This window comes from Salmo salar, chromosome 09, assembly GCF_965601325.2.
Source record: "Salmo salar chromosome 09, fSalSal1, whole genome shotgun sequence".
Lineage (NCBI taxonomy): Eukaryota > Metazoa > Chordata > Actinopteri > Salmoniformes > Salmonidae > Salmo > Salmo salar.
The window spans coordinates 159,266,097-159,283,929 of NC_138299.1; the positions used below are offsets into that span (position 1 = coordinate 159,266,097).

General features: G+C 47.6%; 1 protein-coding gene across 1 annotated transcript in view; it reads left to right on the plus strand.

The window, feature by feature from the left end:
* The window catches only part of LOC106613327 (rho guanine nucleotide exchange factor TIAM1), a 140,463-nt gene that overhangs the window by 19,960 nt on the left and 102,670 nt on the right, over positions 1–17,833 (plus strand). The window contains exons 2-4 of the mRNA XM_082955557.1: positions 10,884–10,992; positions 11,189–11,814; positions 12,669–13,056. Coding sequence (XP_082811683.1) covers positions 11,198–11,814; positions 12,669–13,056 — 1,005 coding nt within the window. The 5' untranslated portion in view covers positions 10,884–10,992; positions 11,189–11,197. The remainder of the gene's footprint in view (positions 1–10,883; positions 10,993–11,188; positions 11,815–12,668; positions 13,057–17,833) is intronic.

A 17,833-nucleotide genomic window follows, 5' to 3' on the forward strand; every position in this document is an offset into this window, starting at 1 on the left:
TGTAGGGTGTGACGCAGACATGGTCCTTTGTGTAGGGTAGGCTATTGCCTGTGTCAGATTACACCGTTATTGTCCTGGTTTCATAGGGTGGATGGTGGGGAGCTCCTACACAGTACCCTTGGGTACACATAGGCCTTAAAGAGGTATGCTTGCAATTATTCCCCCGTACCTTGCAACAATTAAACTCCGATGTGAAACGGGAGAGAAATTCAATTTTGTATTCCAGGCTAGCCTATTAGAAAAGATGGAAGATGTTTTCTGTCAGTAAAAATACATCTGCTGTGATGTGATATTCTCTTTAGGCTAGCAACAAAAAAAAAAATCTGTTGATCACACACTATTTTTATAATGATTTTTTTTTCTGGGGGGGGGGGTTTCCACAAAGCTCAAAGGAGCTTTTAATTTTTTGTTGTTGAAATCCTGGCTTTGCACCGTAGACTGGAGTAGTGTTGGTGAACATTTAACAAGACGTATGGGAGTTAAAGAACGGATCCCTTTCATTCTTTAAATGTGTCCCAAATGGCACCCTATTCCCTTTTTTATTTTTTTTATAGTGCACTACTATTGACCAGGGCCCATAAGTAGTGCACTATATAGGGAATAGGGTGCCATTTGGGACACAGAGTTTGCCTTTTGGTTAGTGAGAGCGAGTGAGACCTCTAAGCCGTATCTTAACACTCTCATCTGCTGTGTGGAAACAGATAGTATCTAATCTCTTTGCAAGCCAAGCCCTCTGCGCTAGATAAAGGAAATCTAAGGGTCAAGAAGACCCAGGGACTGAACTGTTTTTCCACTGTCCTCGATATTGAAAATGAGCAGGGGATAACAGTGCAGCTGCAGCTAACTGTACTGTAACCTGTGTTGCTTCACACCATCTATATGTCTCAGGCCTGGTAGTTGCCCTACCCCAGAAATAATGTCCTACTGAATACTGCCAGTGTTCTAGTGGTGTGAGACGGGTCACCTTGTGGTGAGATTCACTAGACTAGAGCATTCTTAGTGTTCATCATAAAGTAACCTACAGTTTACAGTATAGCCTAGTGTCTTCACTAGTAGCTAGTTAAAGTGTTATACTGCCAATGCTGTAATGGTATGACTATCTGAAAATTACAGTTAGCAGACACTGTTATCCAGAGTGACTTTTAGTGCATTCATGGTGAGATCGCTAGGTGAGACAACATCACAATCATACCAAGTAAATTTTCCCTCAATAAAGTAGCTATCAGCAAAGTCAGTGCTAGTAAGTGCCTTTTTATTATTATTGCTGCTACTATTATTATTATTACTATTATTATTATTATTATTACTACCATTATTATTATTATTATTATTATTATTACTGCTGTAACAGCTAGCTATATGAATGATCATGTGACTGCTGTAACAGCTAGCTATATGAATGATCATGTGACTGCTGTAACAGCTAGCTATATGAATGATCATGTGACTGCTGTAACAGCTAGCGATATGAATGATCATGTGACTGCTGTAACAGCTAGCGATATGAATGATCATGTGACTGCTGTAACAGCTAGCTATATGAATGATCATGTGACTGCTGTAACAGCTAGCTATATGAATGATCATGTGACTCCTGTAACAGCTAGCTATATGAATGATCATGTGACTCCTGTAACAGCTAGCTATATGAATGATCATGTGACTGCTGTAACAGCTAGCTATATGAATGATCATGTGACTCCTGTAACAGCTAGCTATATGAATGATCATGTGACTGCTGTAACAGCTAGCTATATGAATGATCATGTGACTGCTGTAACAGCTAGCTATATGAATGATCATGTGACTGCTGTAACAGCTAGCTATATGAATGATCATGTGACTCGCTGTAACAGCTAGCTGATATGAATGATCATGTGACTCCTGTAACAGCTAGCTATATGAATGATCATGTGACTCCTGTAACAGCTAGCTATATGAATGATCATGTGACTGCTGTAACAGCTAGCTATATGAATGATCATGTGACTGCTGTAACAGCTAGCTATATGAATGATCATGTGACTGCTATCTAACTGTGCCCTGAAGGAAGAGAAGAGAACAGTGAGAAACAGGCTTGTTCTCGCTCGCTCTGACCCAATTACCCAGACTCTGTCACAACGCCAACACAACATTTTACACTCTAATTATTTTCACTTCGTAATTTGGTATTTGTGTCCTTAAATAAGAGTAAGATGGTCTGAGGAAACAATCCAGAACCGACTGTGTGTTGGAGGTTGCAGAGAGAATACACTGAGTGTATAAAACATTAGGAACACCTCTTTCCATGACAGACTGACCAGGTGTATCCAGGTGAAAGCTATGATCCCTTATTGATGTCACTTGTTAAATCCACTTCAAATCAGTGTAGATGAAGTGGAGGAGACTGATTAAAGAAGGATTTTGAAGCTTTGAGACATGGATTGTGTATGTGTGCCATTCAGAGGGTGAACGGGGCAAGACAAAATATCTAAGTGCCTTTGAAAGGGATATGGTAGTAGGTGCCAGGGCGCACTAGTTTGAGTGTGTCAAGAACTGCAATGTTGCTGGGTCTCTACTCTGGATAGGGAGAGGTAGGAGGGATAGGGAGAGGTAGGAGGGATAGGGAGAGGTAGGAGGGATAAGGAGAGGTAGGAGGGATAGGGAGAGGTAGGAGGGATAGGGAGAGGTAGGAGGGATAGGGAGAGGTAGGAGGGATAGGGAGAGGTAGGGGGGATAGGGAGAGGTAGGGGGGATAGGGAGAGGTAGGGGGGATAGGGAGAGGTAGGGGGGATAGGGAGAGTTAGGTGGGATAGGGAGAGGTAGGAGGTGATAGGGAGAGGTAGGAGGGATAGGGAGAGGTAGGAGGGATAGGGAGAGGTAGGAGGGATAGGGAGAGGTAGGAGGGATAAGGAGGGATAGGGAGAGGTAGGAGGGATAGGGAGAGGTAGGAGGTGATAGGGAGAGGTAGGAGGGATAGGGAGAGGTAGGAGGGATAGGGAGAGGTAGGAGGGATAAGGAGGGATAGGGAGAGGTAGGAGGGATAGGGAGAGGTAGGAGGGATAGGGAGGGATAGGGAGAGGTAGGAGGGATAGGGAGAGGTAGGAGGGATAGGGAGAGGTAGGAGGTGATAGGGAGAGTTAGGTGGGGCTAGGGAGAGGTAGGAGGGATAGGGAGAGGTAGGAGGTGATAGGGAGAGTTAGGTGGGGCTAGGGAGAGGTAGGGGGGATAGGGAGGGATAGGGAGAGGTAGGGGGGATAGGGAGAGGTAGGAGGGATAAGGAGGGATAGGGAGAGGTAGGAGGGATAGGGAGAGGTAGGAGGGATAGGGAGAGGTAGGAGGGATAAGGAGGGATAGGGAGAGGTAGGAGGGATAGGGAGAGGTAGGAGGGATAGGGAGAGGTAGGGGGGATAGGGAGAGGTAGGAGGGATAGGGAGAGGTAGGAGGGATAGGGAGAGGTAGGAGGGATAAGGAGGGATAGGGAGAGGTAGGAGGGATAGGGAGAGGTAGGAGGGATAGGGAGAGGTAGGAGGTGATAGGGAGAGTTAGGTGGGGCTAGGGAGAGGTAGGAGGGATAGGGAGAGGTAGGAGGTGATAGGGAGAGTTAGGTGGGGCTAGGGAGAGGTAGGGGGGATAGGGAGAGGTAGGAGGTGATAGGGAGAGTTAGGTGGGGCTAGGGAGAGTTAGGTGGGATAGGGAGAGGTAGGGGGGATAGGGAGAGGTAGGAGGTGATAGGGAGAGTTAGGTGGGGCTAGGGAGAGTTAGGTGGGATAGGGAGAGGTAGGAGGGATAGGGAGAGGTAGGAGGTGATAGGGAGAGTTAGGTGGGGCTAGGAGGAGGTAGGAGGGATAGGGAGAGGTAGGAGGTGATAGGGAGAGTTAGGTGGGGCTAGGGAGAGGTAGGGGGGATAGGGAGAGGTAGGGGGGATAGGGAGAGGTAGGAGGTGATAGGGAGAGTTAGGTGGGGCTAGGAGGAGGTAGGAGGGATAGGGAGAGGTAGGAGGTGATAGGGAGAGTTAGGTGGGGCTAGGGAGAGGTAGGGGGGATAGGGAGAGGTAGGAGTGATAGGGAGAGGTAGGAGGGATAGGGAGAGTTAGGTGGGGCTAGGGAGAGTTAGGAGGGATAGGGAGAGGTAGGAGGGATAGGGAGAGGTAGGAGGGATAGGGAAACCGAAAAACAGGGTCAGCTCCAACGCTCAACAGATTCCCATGTGTATCAAGAATGCTTCACCACCCATAGGACATCCAGCCAACTTGACACAACTGTGGGAAGCGTTGGCAGTGTGGGCCAGTAACCCTGTGGAATGCTTTTGACACCTTGTAGAGTCCGTGCCTTTGACGAATTGAGGCTGTTCTGAGGGCATAAGGGGGGGTGCAACTCTATATTAGGAAGGTGTTCTTAATGTTTTGTTCACTCAGTGTACATAGAGGGAGTGAGAGGCTATAGGCCCCTGTGTCATCCGAGGGAACATGGTTCTCTACTCTGATGTTTCTTCTTCATTTATTAATAGAGGGAATATGCAGCTAATGCAACCTGCCACCCTCAACACCGTAGCTAACGCACCCTGCCACCCTCAACACCGTAGCTAACGCACCCTGCCACCCTCAACACCGCGGCTAACGCACCCTGCCACCCTCAACACTGCAGCTAACGCACCCTGCCACCCTCAACACCGCAGCTAACGCACCCTGCCACACTCAACACTGCAGCTAACGCATCCTGCCACCCTCAACACCGCAGCTGACGCACCCTGCCACCCTCAACACCGTAGCTAACGCACCCTGCCACCCTCAACACCGCGGCTAACGCACCCTGCCACCCTCAACACTGCAGCTAACGCACCCTGCCACCCTCAACACCGCAGCTAACGCACCCTGCCACCCTCAACACCGCAGCTAACGCACCCTGCCACCCTCAACACTGCAGCTAACGCACCCTGCCACCCTCAACACTGCAGCTAACGCACCCTGCCACCCTCAACACCGCAGCTAACGCACCCTGCCACCCTCAACACCGCAGCTAACGCACCCTGCCACCCTCAACACCGCAGCTAACGCACCCTGCCACCCTCAACACCGCAGCTAACGCACCCTGCCACCCTCAACACTGCAGCTTTTAAAAAAGAACCCTGCTGCAGCACAGTGGGTTGCCTTAAGGCTCTCATCTCATCAAGCAGTCATTCGGAAGCTTTTTCTCTCGCTCTCGCTCTTTCTCCCCCTCTCTGTCTCTCGCTTTTTCTCCCCCTCTCTCTCGCTCTTTCTCCCCCCCCTCTCTCTCGCTCTTTCTCCCCCCCCCTCTCGCTCTCTCCCCCCTCTCTCGCTCTCTCTCCGCCCTCTCTCGCTCTCTCTCCGCCCTCTCTCGCTCTCTCTCTTGCTCCCCCTTGCTCGCTCTCTCCCCCCCTTTCTCGGCCCCCCTCTCTCTCCCTCCCTCTCGCTCTCTCTTTCCCCTCTCTCGCTCCCCCTCCTTTCTCTCTCTGTCTGTCCTCTGAGTGAGTAACATGACACAGTGCGCTAAAGTCTCTAGTGTTACTGAAGTGAAACTGACGTGAGTCTTTATCAAAGGTTACTTCAGTGCAGCATTTCCTGGGAGGGGTGGGTGGCGAGGTAGGGGGATGGAGAGAGTGATGGAGAGAGGGGTAGAGAACCCCCCCCCCAAAAAAAACAGGGTCAGCTCCAACCATTATGTAACCATCCCTTTTCACAGTCAATCATCATGTAACTCTTCTCTCCTCTGTCCTGGCTACACTCAAAGACAATTCCTTCCCAAAGGGCGTGTCCTAAAAAAGATGTGAATGAAAGGGAGAACGTCAGGAGGAAAAGGAAAAGGCATTATCTTAGTTTTTCTCCTTCGTTCCGTCAGAATAGTGTGGCTAACGGGCTAGTACCTTCAGGAGATAGACCACTGTAGAGATAGACTACTGTAGAGATGGACTACTGTAGAGATGGACCACTGTAGAGATGGACCACTGTAGAGATGGACCACTGTAGAGATGGACCACTGTAGAGATGGACCACTGTAGAGATGGACCACTGTAGAGATGGACCACTGTAGAGATGGACCACTTTAGAGATGGACCACTGTAGAGATGGACCACTGTAGAGATGGACCACTGTAGAGATGGACCACTGTAGAGATGGACTACTGTAGAGATGGACCACTGTAGAGATAGACCACTGTAGAGATGGACCACTGTAGAGATGGACCACTGTAGAGATGGACCACTGTAGAGATGGACTACTGTAGAGATGGACCACTGTAGAGATAGACCACTGTAGAGATAGACCACTGTAGAGATAGACTACTGTAGAGATGGACCACTGTAGAGATGGACCACTGTAGAGATGGACCACTGTAGAGATGGACTACTGTAGAGATGGACCACTGTAGAGATGGACCACTGTAGAGATGGACCACTGTAGAGAAGGACCACTGTAGAGATGGACCACTGTAGAGATGGACTACTGTATCCCAAATGTGCAACGTGGCGAGAAGGTGTGAGCCCACTTGTAGCCCCCATCCTCTTTCTCCTCCCCTTCCTCACTCCTCCTCCTCCACTTCCTCACTCCTCCTCCTCTTTCTCCTCCCCTTCCTCACTCCTCCTCCTCCCCTTCCTCACTCCTCCTCTTTCTCCTCCCCTTCCTCACTCCTCCTCTTTCTCCTCCCCTTCCTCACTCCTCCTCCTCCCCTTCCTCACTCCTCCTCTTTCTCCTCCCCTTCCTCACTCCTCCCCCACCTCCTACTCTAGCTTGACATACAACCAACACAGAGGAACTGGTGCTGCTCAGCTTACTCTACCTAACCCAGGCATGTTCAGGCTTTATGTACTCTGTCATGGCCAATCAGTCGCCCCCCCTCCTCTCCTCATCCTGGATGGCAGGAAGCTAGGCCCCAGTGACATACTGGACCGTACACACTACCGTCTGTAGCGCCTTGCGGTTGGAGGCTGAGAAGTTGCCGTACCAGACAGTGATGCAACCAGTCAGGATGCTCTCGATGGTGCAGCTGTAGAACCATTTGAGAATCTCAGGACCCATGCCAAATCTTTTCAGTATCCTGAGGGGGAATAGGCATTGTCGTGCCCTCTTCACGACTGTCTTGGTGTGTTTGGACCATGATAGTTTGTTGGTGATGAGGACACCAAGGAACTTGATGCTCTCAACCTGCTCCATTACAGCCCAGTCGATGAGAATGGGGGCGTGCTCGGTCCTCCTTTTCCTGTAGTCCACAATCATCTCCTTTTGTCTTGATTACGTTGAGGGAGAGATTGTTATCCTGGCACCACACGGCCAGGTCTCTGATCTCCTCCCTGTAGGCTGTCTCATCGTTGTCGGTGATCAGGCCTACCACTGTAGTGTCATCGGCAAACTTGGAGTCGTACCTGGCCATGCAGTCATGAGTGAACAGGGAGTACAGGAGGGGACTGAGCACGCACCCTTGAGGGGCCCCGTGTTGAGGATCAGCGTGGCGGATGTGTTGTTGCCTACCCTTACCACCTGGGGGCGGACTGTCAGGAAGTCCAGGATCCAGTTGCAGAGGGAGGTGTTTAGTCCCACGGTCCTTAGCTTAGTGATGAGCTTTGAGGGCACTATGGTGCTGAGCTGTAGTCAATGAACAGCATTCTCACTTAGGTGTTCCTTTTGTCCAGGGCAGTGTGGAGTGCAATAGAGATTGCATCGTCTGTGGATCTGTTGGGGCGGTATGCAAATTGGAGTGGGTCTAGGGTTTCTGGGATTATGGTGTTGATGTGAGTCATGACCAGCCTTTCAAAGCACTTCATGGCTACAGACGTGAGTGCTACGGGTCGGTAGTCATTTAGGCAGGTTACCTTTGTGTTCTTAAGGCACAGGGACTATGGTGGTCTGCTTAAAACATGTTGGTATTACAGACTCAGTCAGGGACAGGTTGAAAATGTCAGTTTAGACACTTGCCAGTTTGTCAGCGCATCTATCCAGCCGATAAAGCTTAAATCCTGCCGTTCAGCCACGACTCGGTGAAACATAAGATGGTACAATTTTTAATGTCCCGTTGGTAGAATATATACGTATCTCCTCGAAGGAGAATGGCAAGGATCGTGCAAGCCTAACAGGCAATTTAGGCTAACCCAAACAGACATATAACGGAGCAGAACAGCATTGATCCTGGTCACGGATGGGCTATTGTTACAGACGACCACACCGGGTTCCTACCAGATAAAAACAAGAAGAGGCTCCAGTGGCCAGGCCGTCACCAACACTGGGTTCCTACCAGATAAAAACAAGAAGAGGCTCCAGTGGCCAGGCCGTCACCAACACTGGGTTCCTACCAGATAAAAACAAGAAGAGGCTCCAGTGGCCAGGCCATCACCAACACTGGGTTCCTACCAGATAAAAACAAGAAGAGGCTCCAGTGGCCAGGCCGTCACCAACACTGGGTTCCTACCAGATAAAAACAAGAAGAGGCTCCAGTGGCCAGGCCATCACCAACACTGGGTTCCTACCAGATAAAAACAAGAAGAGGCTCCAGTGGCCAGGCCATCACCAACACTGGACAGTTGAGGAGTGGAAAAACGTTACCTGATCTGACGATCTCGCTCTCTCGTTCTCTCTCTTGTTCTCTCTGATGTAGTCACAGAGAGTAGAGTAGGAACCTGCAGTGAGCAATTTTTTTACATTTCATTTAACTAGGCAAGCCAGTTCCTGTCAAGGTGTAGGGGGCAGTATTTTCACAGCCGGATGAAAAACGCACCCAAATTAAACTGGTTACTACTCTGGCCCAGAAACTAGAATATGCATATTATTAGTCAATTTGGGTAGAAAACGCTCTGAATTTTCTAAAACTGTTTGAATGGTGTCTGTGAGTATAACAGAACTCATATGGCAGGAAAAAACCTGAGAAAAATCCAACCAGGAAGTGGAAAGTCTGAGAATTGTAGTTCTTCTTTTGAATCTCTATCGAAACTACAGTGTCTGTGGGGTCACGTTGCACTTCCTAAGGCTGCCATTGGCTGTCAACAGCCTTCAGAAAGTTCTTTCAGCATTCTCCTGTCACTGGGCAGAGTATAGTAGCTCAGTCACTGAGTGGACTGCCTGGGGACAAAGGGATTGGATATGCGCGGTCCCGCGAGCGCACCGTTAATTCTTTTTCTTCTTGAATGAATATGCTATTGTCCGGTTGGAATATTTTCGCAATTTTACATTAAAAATACCATAAAGATTGATTTTAAACAGCGTTTGACATGCTTCTAAGTATGGTAATGGAACATTTTGACTTTTCATCTCTGGTACCGCGCTCGCACGTTATGCCTTTGGATAGTGCTCTGTACGCACAAACAAAACGGAGGTATTTGGACATAAATATGGATTATTTCGAACAAAAACAAAATTTCTTGTGGAAGTAGCAGTCCTGGAGTGCATTCTGACAAAGATCAGCAAAGGTAAGAGAATATTTATAATACTAATTCTGAGTTTAGGGGACCCCGAACTTGGCGGGTGTCTGTATAGCTTGCTGTGATGGCTGAGCTATGTACTCAGAATATTGAAAAATGTGCTTTCTCCGTAAAGCTATTTTAAAATCTGATACAGCGGTTGCATAAAGGAGTACTGTATCTATAATTCTTAAAATAATTGTTATGTATTTTGTCAACGTTTATGATGAGTATTTTTGTAAATTGATGTGCATATTCACCGGCGGTTTTGGTGGGAATACATTTTCTGAACATCACGCGCCAATGTAAAATGCTGTTTTTGGATATAAATATGAACTTTATCGAACAAAACATACATGTATTGTGTAACAAGATGTCCTAGGAGTGTCATCTGATGAAGATCGTCAAAGGTTAGTGCTTCATTTAGCTGTGTTTTTGGTTTTTGTGACACATGTCCTTGCATGGAAAATGGCTGTGTGGTTATTTTTGTCTATGTACTCTCCTAACATAATCTAATGTTTTGCTTTCGCTGTAAAGCCTTTTTGAAATCGGATAATGTGGTTGGATTAACGAGAAGTTTATCTTTAAAATGGTGTAAAATAGTCGTATGTTTGAGAAATTGAAATTATGATATTTTTGCTGTTTTGTATTTTGCGCCATGCTATATCACTGCCTGTTGAATAGTGTGGGACGGTCACGTCCCACCTAGCCCAGAGAGGTTTTAAGAACAAATTCTTATTTACAATGACGGCCAACACTGACCAAACCCTATCCCGGACGACGCTGGGCAAATTGTGCGCAGCCTTATGGGACTCCCAATCACGACAGGTTGTGATACAGCCTGGAATCGAACCAGGGTCTGTAGTGACGCCTCTAGCACTGAGATGCGGTACCTTAGACCGCTGTGCCACTCGGGAGCCCGACATTAAACTATTAAAACCCTGCTCTGATAGAGTACAGATTGATACAACTTTTAATCAGATTCTAGTCAAAAAGGGACATCTGGACACTCATCCACAGAGCATCCCTGTGTAAAGAACTAATGTTGTAGAGGCTGTGGTATTTATTTGTCTTTGCTGTGTGAGTGTGTGTGTGTGTGTGTGGTACAATCAGAAGTGCTTATGTGACTTTTCCTACAGTTTATTAGGTATTGTTGTAACTAGTGGCAACCAAACTTAAAAACATATTTCATAGCCCAGTAAAACCAGCCTGCTAGCTTAGTACAGGCGTATGGTTTGTAGTAAAGCTGTGACTCTCTCAGGTCGTAGTAAAACTGTTAGCTGATCATTATTCTCACTACCCCATTTCTGTGTGGTCCCAGTCACTGATTGGGTCATTTAAAATATGTTCAACTTTAAACACAAAATGTCTGCAAATTGATTCCCAGCAGGCAGAGTCCCTCCTCTTGTGAAGTTCATGTTCCTCCAGAAAGACTATTGTAAGTTTTGTTCTTTTTTTAACTGCGATGACTGAACAGAGTTTCTGTTTTCTCTCTCCTCCAGATCTTTTGAATACATACCAGCGGCATCAGGACCATTCTCTCTCTGTGATTGGATAGACAGCCTGACGGTTGAAACTCAACATGCCAGTGGCGTCACCACCAGACTGCAGGTTGGTTAACTAGTACATGATCTAAGTTCTTAGCAAGATTACATTTTTGATACGGATGTCGGTTATGTTATTGTATGCAGGGCATAGTGTGTTTACTCAGTGAATTCTCTATAATTCAAATGTTGGGGTTTTGACACGTATCTCTGTAACATCACGAGTTGTTTATCTGTGTAGTTACCTGTCTTTTCTGTTGTAGACTGTAACCATGGGCAACGTGGAGAGCCAGAACGGCGACCGTGCCTTCTACGGCACCCAACATGTCCACCTGTCCCGTAAACACATGTCTCGATCTCTCCGCATCTCCAACAAGCACCATCAGTCCCAGTCCAGCTCTGGTTCCACCTGCCGTTCCCGTGACTGTCACGCCTCGCAAGTCAAAGTAGATCACTGTAACTCTGAGACCTCCACGCGTTCCAGCAGCACACCTAGTATCCCACAGTCCTTAGCGGATCACTCCCAGGAGCCCTTCAACCAGACCAATGTCCTGTCAGACTTCTCCTCTCCTATCTGGGTGGACCGCATGGCCATGAACCTCCGGCCCGTCTCCTTCCATACCCGCCTAGACAACCCGTCTGTAGGGCTCCATCTAGACGCAGCGTCTCCTAGGGCTGGCCCCCACGAACCCCAGGGTCTACAGGACAGAGGACTAGGCCTATACAGTAACACGGGGGAGATGACCTACCTTCAGAAGACCAGAGACGGACCCAGGGAACCCCGAGAGGTGGTCAGCTTCAAGAAGAAGAGATCCAAATCAGCCGACATGTGGAGAGAAGACAGTCTGGAGTTCAGTCTGTCAGACCTCAGCCAGGAACACCTCACCAGGTTAGAGAAGTCAGACCTCAGCCAGGAACACCTCACCAGGTTAGAGAAGTCAGACCTTAGCCAGGGAACACCTCACCAGGTTAGAGAAGTCAGACCTCAGCCAGGGAACACCTCACCAGGTTAGAGAAGTCAGACCTCAGCCAGGGAACACCTCACCAGGTTAGAGAAGTCAGACCTCAGTCAGGGAACACCTCACCAGGTTAGAGAAGTCAGACCTTAGTCAGGGAACACCTCACCAGGTTAAAGAAGTCAGACCTCAGCCAGGGAACACCTCACCAGGTTAGAGAAGTCAGACCTCAGCCAGGAACACCTCACCAGGTTAGAGAAGTCAGACCTCAGCCAGGAACACCTCACCAGGTTAGAGAAGTCAGACCTCAGCCAGGGAACACCTCACCAGGTTAGAGAAGTCAGACCTCAGTCAGGGAACACCTCACCAGGTTAGAGAAGTCAGACCTTAGCCAGGGAACACCTCACCAGGTTAGAGAAGTCAGACCTTAGCCAGGGAACACCTCACCAGGTTAGAGAAGTCAGACCTCAGCCAGGAACACCTCACCAGGTTAGAGAAGTCAGACCTCAGTCAGGGAACACCTCAACAGGTTAGAGAAGTCAGACCTCAGCCAGGGAACACCTCACCAGGTTAGAGAATGACTGTGATATACTATGACTGTGATGTGAGGTTGTCTTACTTAGTTACCTGAAGATGAATGCACTAACTGTAAGTCACTCTGGATGACTCTGGATATGCTAAATGACTAACATGTAAATGTAGAGAAGCGGCCAACCGGAGGGTTGTCAGTTCAAGTCCATTCAAATTCCGTCACTCTCTCTTTTTTAAATTGTATTTATTTTTTTAGCACAGAGGAGATCATCGACACGGAGGAGGCAGAGGACTTCCCTGATTGTGACGGCCTGCTGGGGCTCGTGTCCCCTGAGGGTCTGGAGGGTTTGGAGGGTCTGGAGGCAGTAGGCCGGGCCAACTCCCTTGACCAGCTCTACGGGGGTCAGAAGACAGCGACCCGCCGGCCCGCTGGACGCTACGCTAAGTGGCACCATGACGCTAACCGCTCCGCCCGGGAGGGTGAGAAGATGGTGTCTCCGGAGGAGGAAGAGGAGGATGATGGGAACTCGTACGGAGCTTATACTCTGCCCTGCCGACGCTCACACTGCCTGTCTGAGGGGCTAACCAATCACCGGGCTGCCACCTGCTCCACCATGCAGGGACGCAGGGCACAGACCATACAGGTAGGATGTCACAATGTTGTTACACTGACTCCATGTTTGTTTTTAGTCATAGGATACACACTGAAGGCATATCACAGACCACACCGGTAGGATACGTAAGGGATCATTAACGAGGGGCGACGCGTTCTATGGAAACTAATGAACGAGGTGGAAGGTGTGTTCCACGGCACGCTAGAGGAGTGGAACTGACCTTCCACGGAGTCGCATTATGTTCCAGAGAACCCATAGAGCCCCTGGTTGATTCTCCCTTTTTATACCACGGCTATAAATTAACACATTTTGCTGCTAGAAATGTGTTCATTTGTATTTATTATGGATCCCCATTACTTCCTGCTAAGGCAGAAGCTACTCTTCCTGGGGTTTATTATGGATCCCCATTAGTTCCTGCCAAGGCAGCGGCTACTCTTCCTGGGGTTTATTATGGATCCCCATTAGTTCCTGCCAAGGCAGCAGCTACTCTTCCTTGGGTTTATTATGGATCCCCATTAGTTCCTGCCAAGGCAGCAGCTACTCTTCCTGGGGTTTATTATGGATCCCCATTAGTTCCTGCCAAGACAGCAGCTACTCTTCCTGGGGTTTATTATGGATCCCCATTAGTTCCTGCCAAGGCAGCAGCTACTCTTCCTGGGGTTTATTATGGATCCCCATTAGTTCGTGTCAAGGCAGCAGCTACTCTTCCTGGGGTTTATTATGGATCCCCATTAGTTCGTGTCAAGGCAGCAGCTACTCTTCCTGGGGTTTATTATGGATCCCCATTAGTTCCTGCCAAGAGAGCAGCTACTCTTCCTGGGGTTTATTATGGATCCCCATTAGTTCCTGCCAAGGCAACAGCTACTCTTCCTGAGGTTTGTTATGAAATGTCATTAGTTCCTGCCAAGGCAGCAGCTACTCTTCCTGGGGTTTATTATGGATCCCCATTAGTTCCTGCCAAGGCAGCAGCTACTCTTCCTGGGGTTTATTATGGATCCCCATTAGTTCCTGCCAAGGCAGCAGCTACTCTTCCTGGGGTTTATTATGGATCCCCATTAGTTCCTGCCAAGGCAGCAGCTACTCTTCCTGGGGTTTATTATGGATCCCCATCAGTTCCTGTCAAGGCAGCAGCTACTTTTCCCGGGGTCCAGCAAAATTAAGGCAGTTATACATTTAAAAAACATAACAATACATTCATAACATATTTCACAACATATTAAGTGTGTGTCCTCAGGCTTCTACGGTACTACAACATATCTATACCAGAAAATCCATGTGTATAGTGTTGCTTCACTGTCCCCGCTGTTCCATAAGGTATATTTCTATCTGTTTTTTTAAATCTAATTTTACTGCTGGCATAAGTTACTTGTTGTGGAATAGAGTTCCATGTAGTCATGGCTCTATGTAGTACTGTGTGCCTCCCATAGTCTGTTCTGGAGTTGGGGACTGTGAAGAGACCTCTTCAAATCAAATCAAATGTATTTATATAGCCCTTCTTACATCAGCTGATATCTCAAAGTGCTGTACAGAAACCCAGCCTAAAACCCCAAACAGCAAGGAATGCAGGTGTAGAAGCACGGTGGCTAGGAAAAACTCCCTAGAAAGGCCAAAACCTAGGAAGAAACCTAGAGAGGAACCAGGCTATGAGGGGTGGCCAGTCCTCTTCTGGCTGTGCCGGGTGGAGATTATAACAGCACATGGCCTAGATGTTCAAATGTTCATAAAAGACCAGCATGGTCAAATAATAATAATCATAGTAGTTGTCGAGGGTGCAACAAGTCAGTAACACAAGAGTAAGTGTCAGTTGGCTTTTTCATAGCCGATCTTTGAGAGTATCTCTACTGCTCCTGCTGTCTCTAGAGAGTTAAAAACCGCAGGTCTGGGACAGGTAGCACGTCCGGTGAATAGGTCAGGGTTCCAGCAGGTCTGGGACAGCAGGTCTGGGACAGGTAGCACGTCCGGTGAACAGGTCAGGGTTCCAGCAGGTCTGGGACAACAGGTCTGGGACAGGTAGCACGTCCGGTGAACAGGTCAGGGTTCCATAGCTGCAGGCAGAACAGTTGGAACTGGAGCAGCAGCGCGGCCAGGTGAACTGGGGACAGCAAGGAGTCATCAAGCCAGGTAGTCCTGAAGCATGGTCCTAGGGCTCAGGTCCTCCGAGAGAGAGAAAGAAAGAAAGAGAGAATTAGAGAGAGCATATTTAAATTCACACAGGACACCGGAAAAGACAAGAGAAATACTCCAGATGTATCAGACTGACCCTAGCCCCCCGACACATAAACTACTGCAGCATAAAAATGGAGGCTGAGACAAGAGGGGTCAGGAGACACTGTGGCCCCATCCCATGTCTTGTGGGGTATGCATGGGTGTCCGAGCAGTGTGCCAGTAGTTTAGACAGACAGCTCGGTGCATTCAACATGTCAATACCTCTCATAAATACAAGTTGTGATGAAGTCAATAGTACCGGCAAAACACCAGGTTCAACGTCAACAGTGAAGAGGCGACTCCGGGATGCTGGCCTTCTAGGCAGAGTTGCAAAGAAGAAGCCATATCTCAGACTGGCCAATAAAAATAAAAGATTAAGATGGGCAAAAGAACACAGACACTGGACAGAGGAACTCTGCCTAGAAGGCCAGCATCCCGGAGTCGCCTCTTCACTATTTAATGAAGCTGCCAGTTGAGGACTTGTGAGGCGTCTGTTTCTTAAACTAGACACTCTAATGTACTTGTCCTCTTGCTCAGTTGTGCACCGGGGCCTCCCACTCCTCTTTCTATTCTGGTTAGAGACAGTTTGCGCTGTTCTGTGAAGGGAGTAGTACACAGCGTTGTACGAGATCTTCAGTTTCTTGTCAATTTCTCACATGGAATAGCCTTCATTTCTCAGAACAAGAATAGACTGACGAGTTTCAGAGGAAAGTACTTTGTTTCTGGCCATTTTGAGCCTGTAATCGAACCCACAAATGCTGATGCTCCAGATACTCAACTAGTCTAAAAAGGCCAGTTTTATTGCTTCTTTAATTAGCACAACAGTTTTCAGCTGTGCTCACATAATTGCAAAAGGTTTTCTAATGATCAATTAGCCTTTTAAAATGCTAAACTTGAATTAGCTAACATAACGTGCCATTGGAACACAGGAGTGATGATTGCTGATAATAGGCTTCTGTACGCCTATGTAGATATTCCATAAAAAAAATCAGCCGTTTCTAGCTACAATAGTCATTTACAACATTAACAATGTCTACACTGTATTTCTGATTAATTTGATGTTATTTTAATGGAGCCAAAAAAAAAATGCTTTTCTTTCAAAAACAAGGACATTTCTAAGTGACCCCAAACTTTTGAACGGTATTTTGAACGGAAATGTTTTTCCAGCAACACACTATGATCGATAATGCAGGTAGAAATGTGTGTAACATCCACTGATTGAGCTAGCAAGTTTACTAGACGGCTACAGTAGTGGCTGTGGTAAACAAACAGACTTGCTTGTTTAGCTAATCAAACCATCAGTCCTGTAGCTTGCTATTATGAAAATCTAATTCAACAATGCCAATAATGTTTTCAAATTGACTTTTGCTTTCAAAAGCAGCTCAAACATAAAACATGTAAAGATGAACTGTAGCCATTGAATTCTACCGTGCTGATGTACCGTGCGTTATAGGGAAATAATGCAGGCTCTAGAATGCCGTTCAAGCCAATCAGAAATGAGTATTGAAGAATGCCATGGTATAACACTAATATGATACTGATTTTAGTCAGATCCGGAGTCGATGTGAATGTGATTCCACTCCACATGAAAACAAACAAATGAGAGTGGAGGATTTGTGTTTTTGTTTACTTACATCTTTATCGAGCTCATAAATATGTATATGATGTGTTTGTGTCTGAAAGCAGTGTGTGTTTGTAGGTGGTGTGTCTGTGTGTGTGTTCCTTTGTTTGTTTGTGCGTGTGTTTTTTTTTAAGCGTTGTTTGTGTGTGTCTGTGTGTGTGTGTGTATGTATATCGTTCTCTTTTTCTATTTCTCTCTCCATCTCGCTCGCACTCTCCTGTCTGTCTCTCTTTCTCCTTCTCTCCTTCTGCCTGTCTCTCTTTCTCCTTCTCTCCGTCCGTCCGTCCGTCCGTCCGTCCGTCCGTCCGTCTGTCTGTCTGTCTCTCTCTCTGCAGCAGCCCCAGAATATTATTATAGAAAGCTGCTCTGAAACCTAAAGCTCCCTATTCACTAACCCTATATATACCCCTCTCTGTCTCTGAAGACTCCTGCCTATTTTTTTCTCATTGTGTCTGAGAGATATTACTCTGTCGGTCCTGTTCCTAGAGTTGATAACAAGGTCCGAAATGGATTAAGCGTAAAGAGAAAGCAGGTCTGCTGTGCTCGTATGGGTCTGTGTAAAATCACTGCTTTACACACTCGGTCCTTTGTTATGATAATGTGGGGGGTCTGGGTAACAGTGTGACAGTAAAATGTGTATGTTTTTGTGTGTGTGTGTGTGTGCCTGCATGTGTGTTGGCCACATCGCCATGGTGCGGGCAGCGGGTGAATGTAGCCGCCGATCGCATCGTGACCTGCCTGGAGACAGTTTGGTTGGACAATTCTTAGATTCCCATGTCAGTCAGAGGAGAGGGCAAAACCTCAGGCATAGGAGAGTTGGTGAGTTGGGGGTGAGCAGAGTTGGAGAGTTGGGGGTGATGAGAGTTGGGGGTGAGCAGAGTTGGAGAGTTGGGAGTGAGGAGAGTTGGGGGTGAGGAGAGTTGGGGGTGAGCAGAGTTGGAGAGTTGGGGGTGAGAAGAGTTGGTGAGGAGAGTTGGGGGT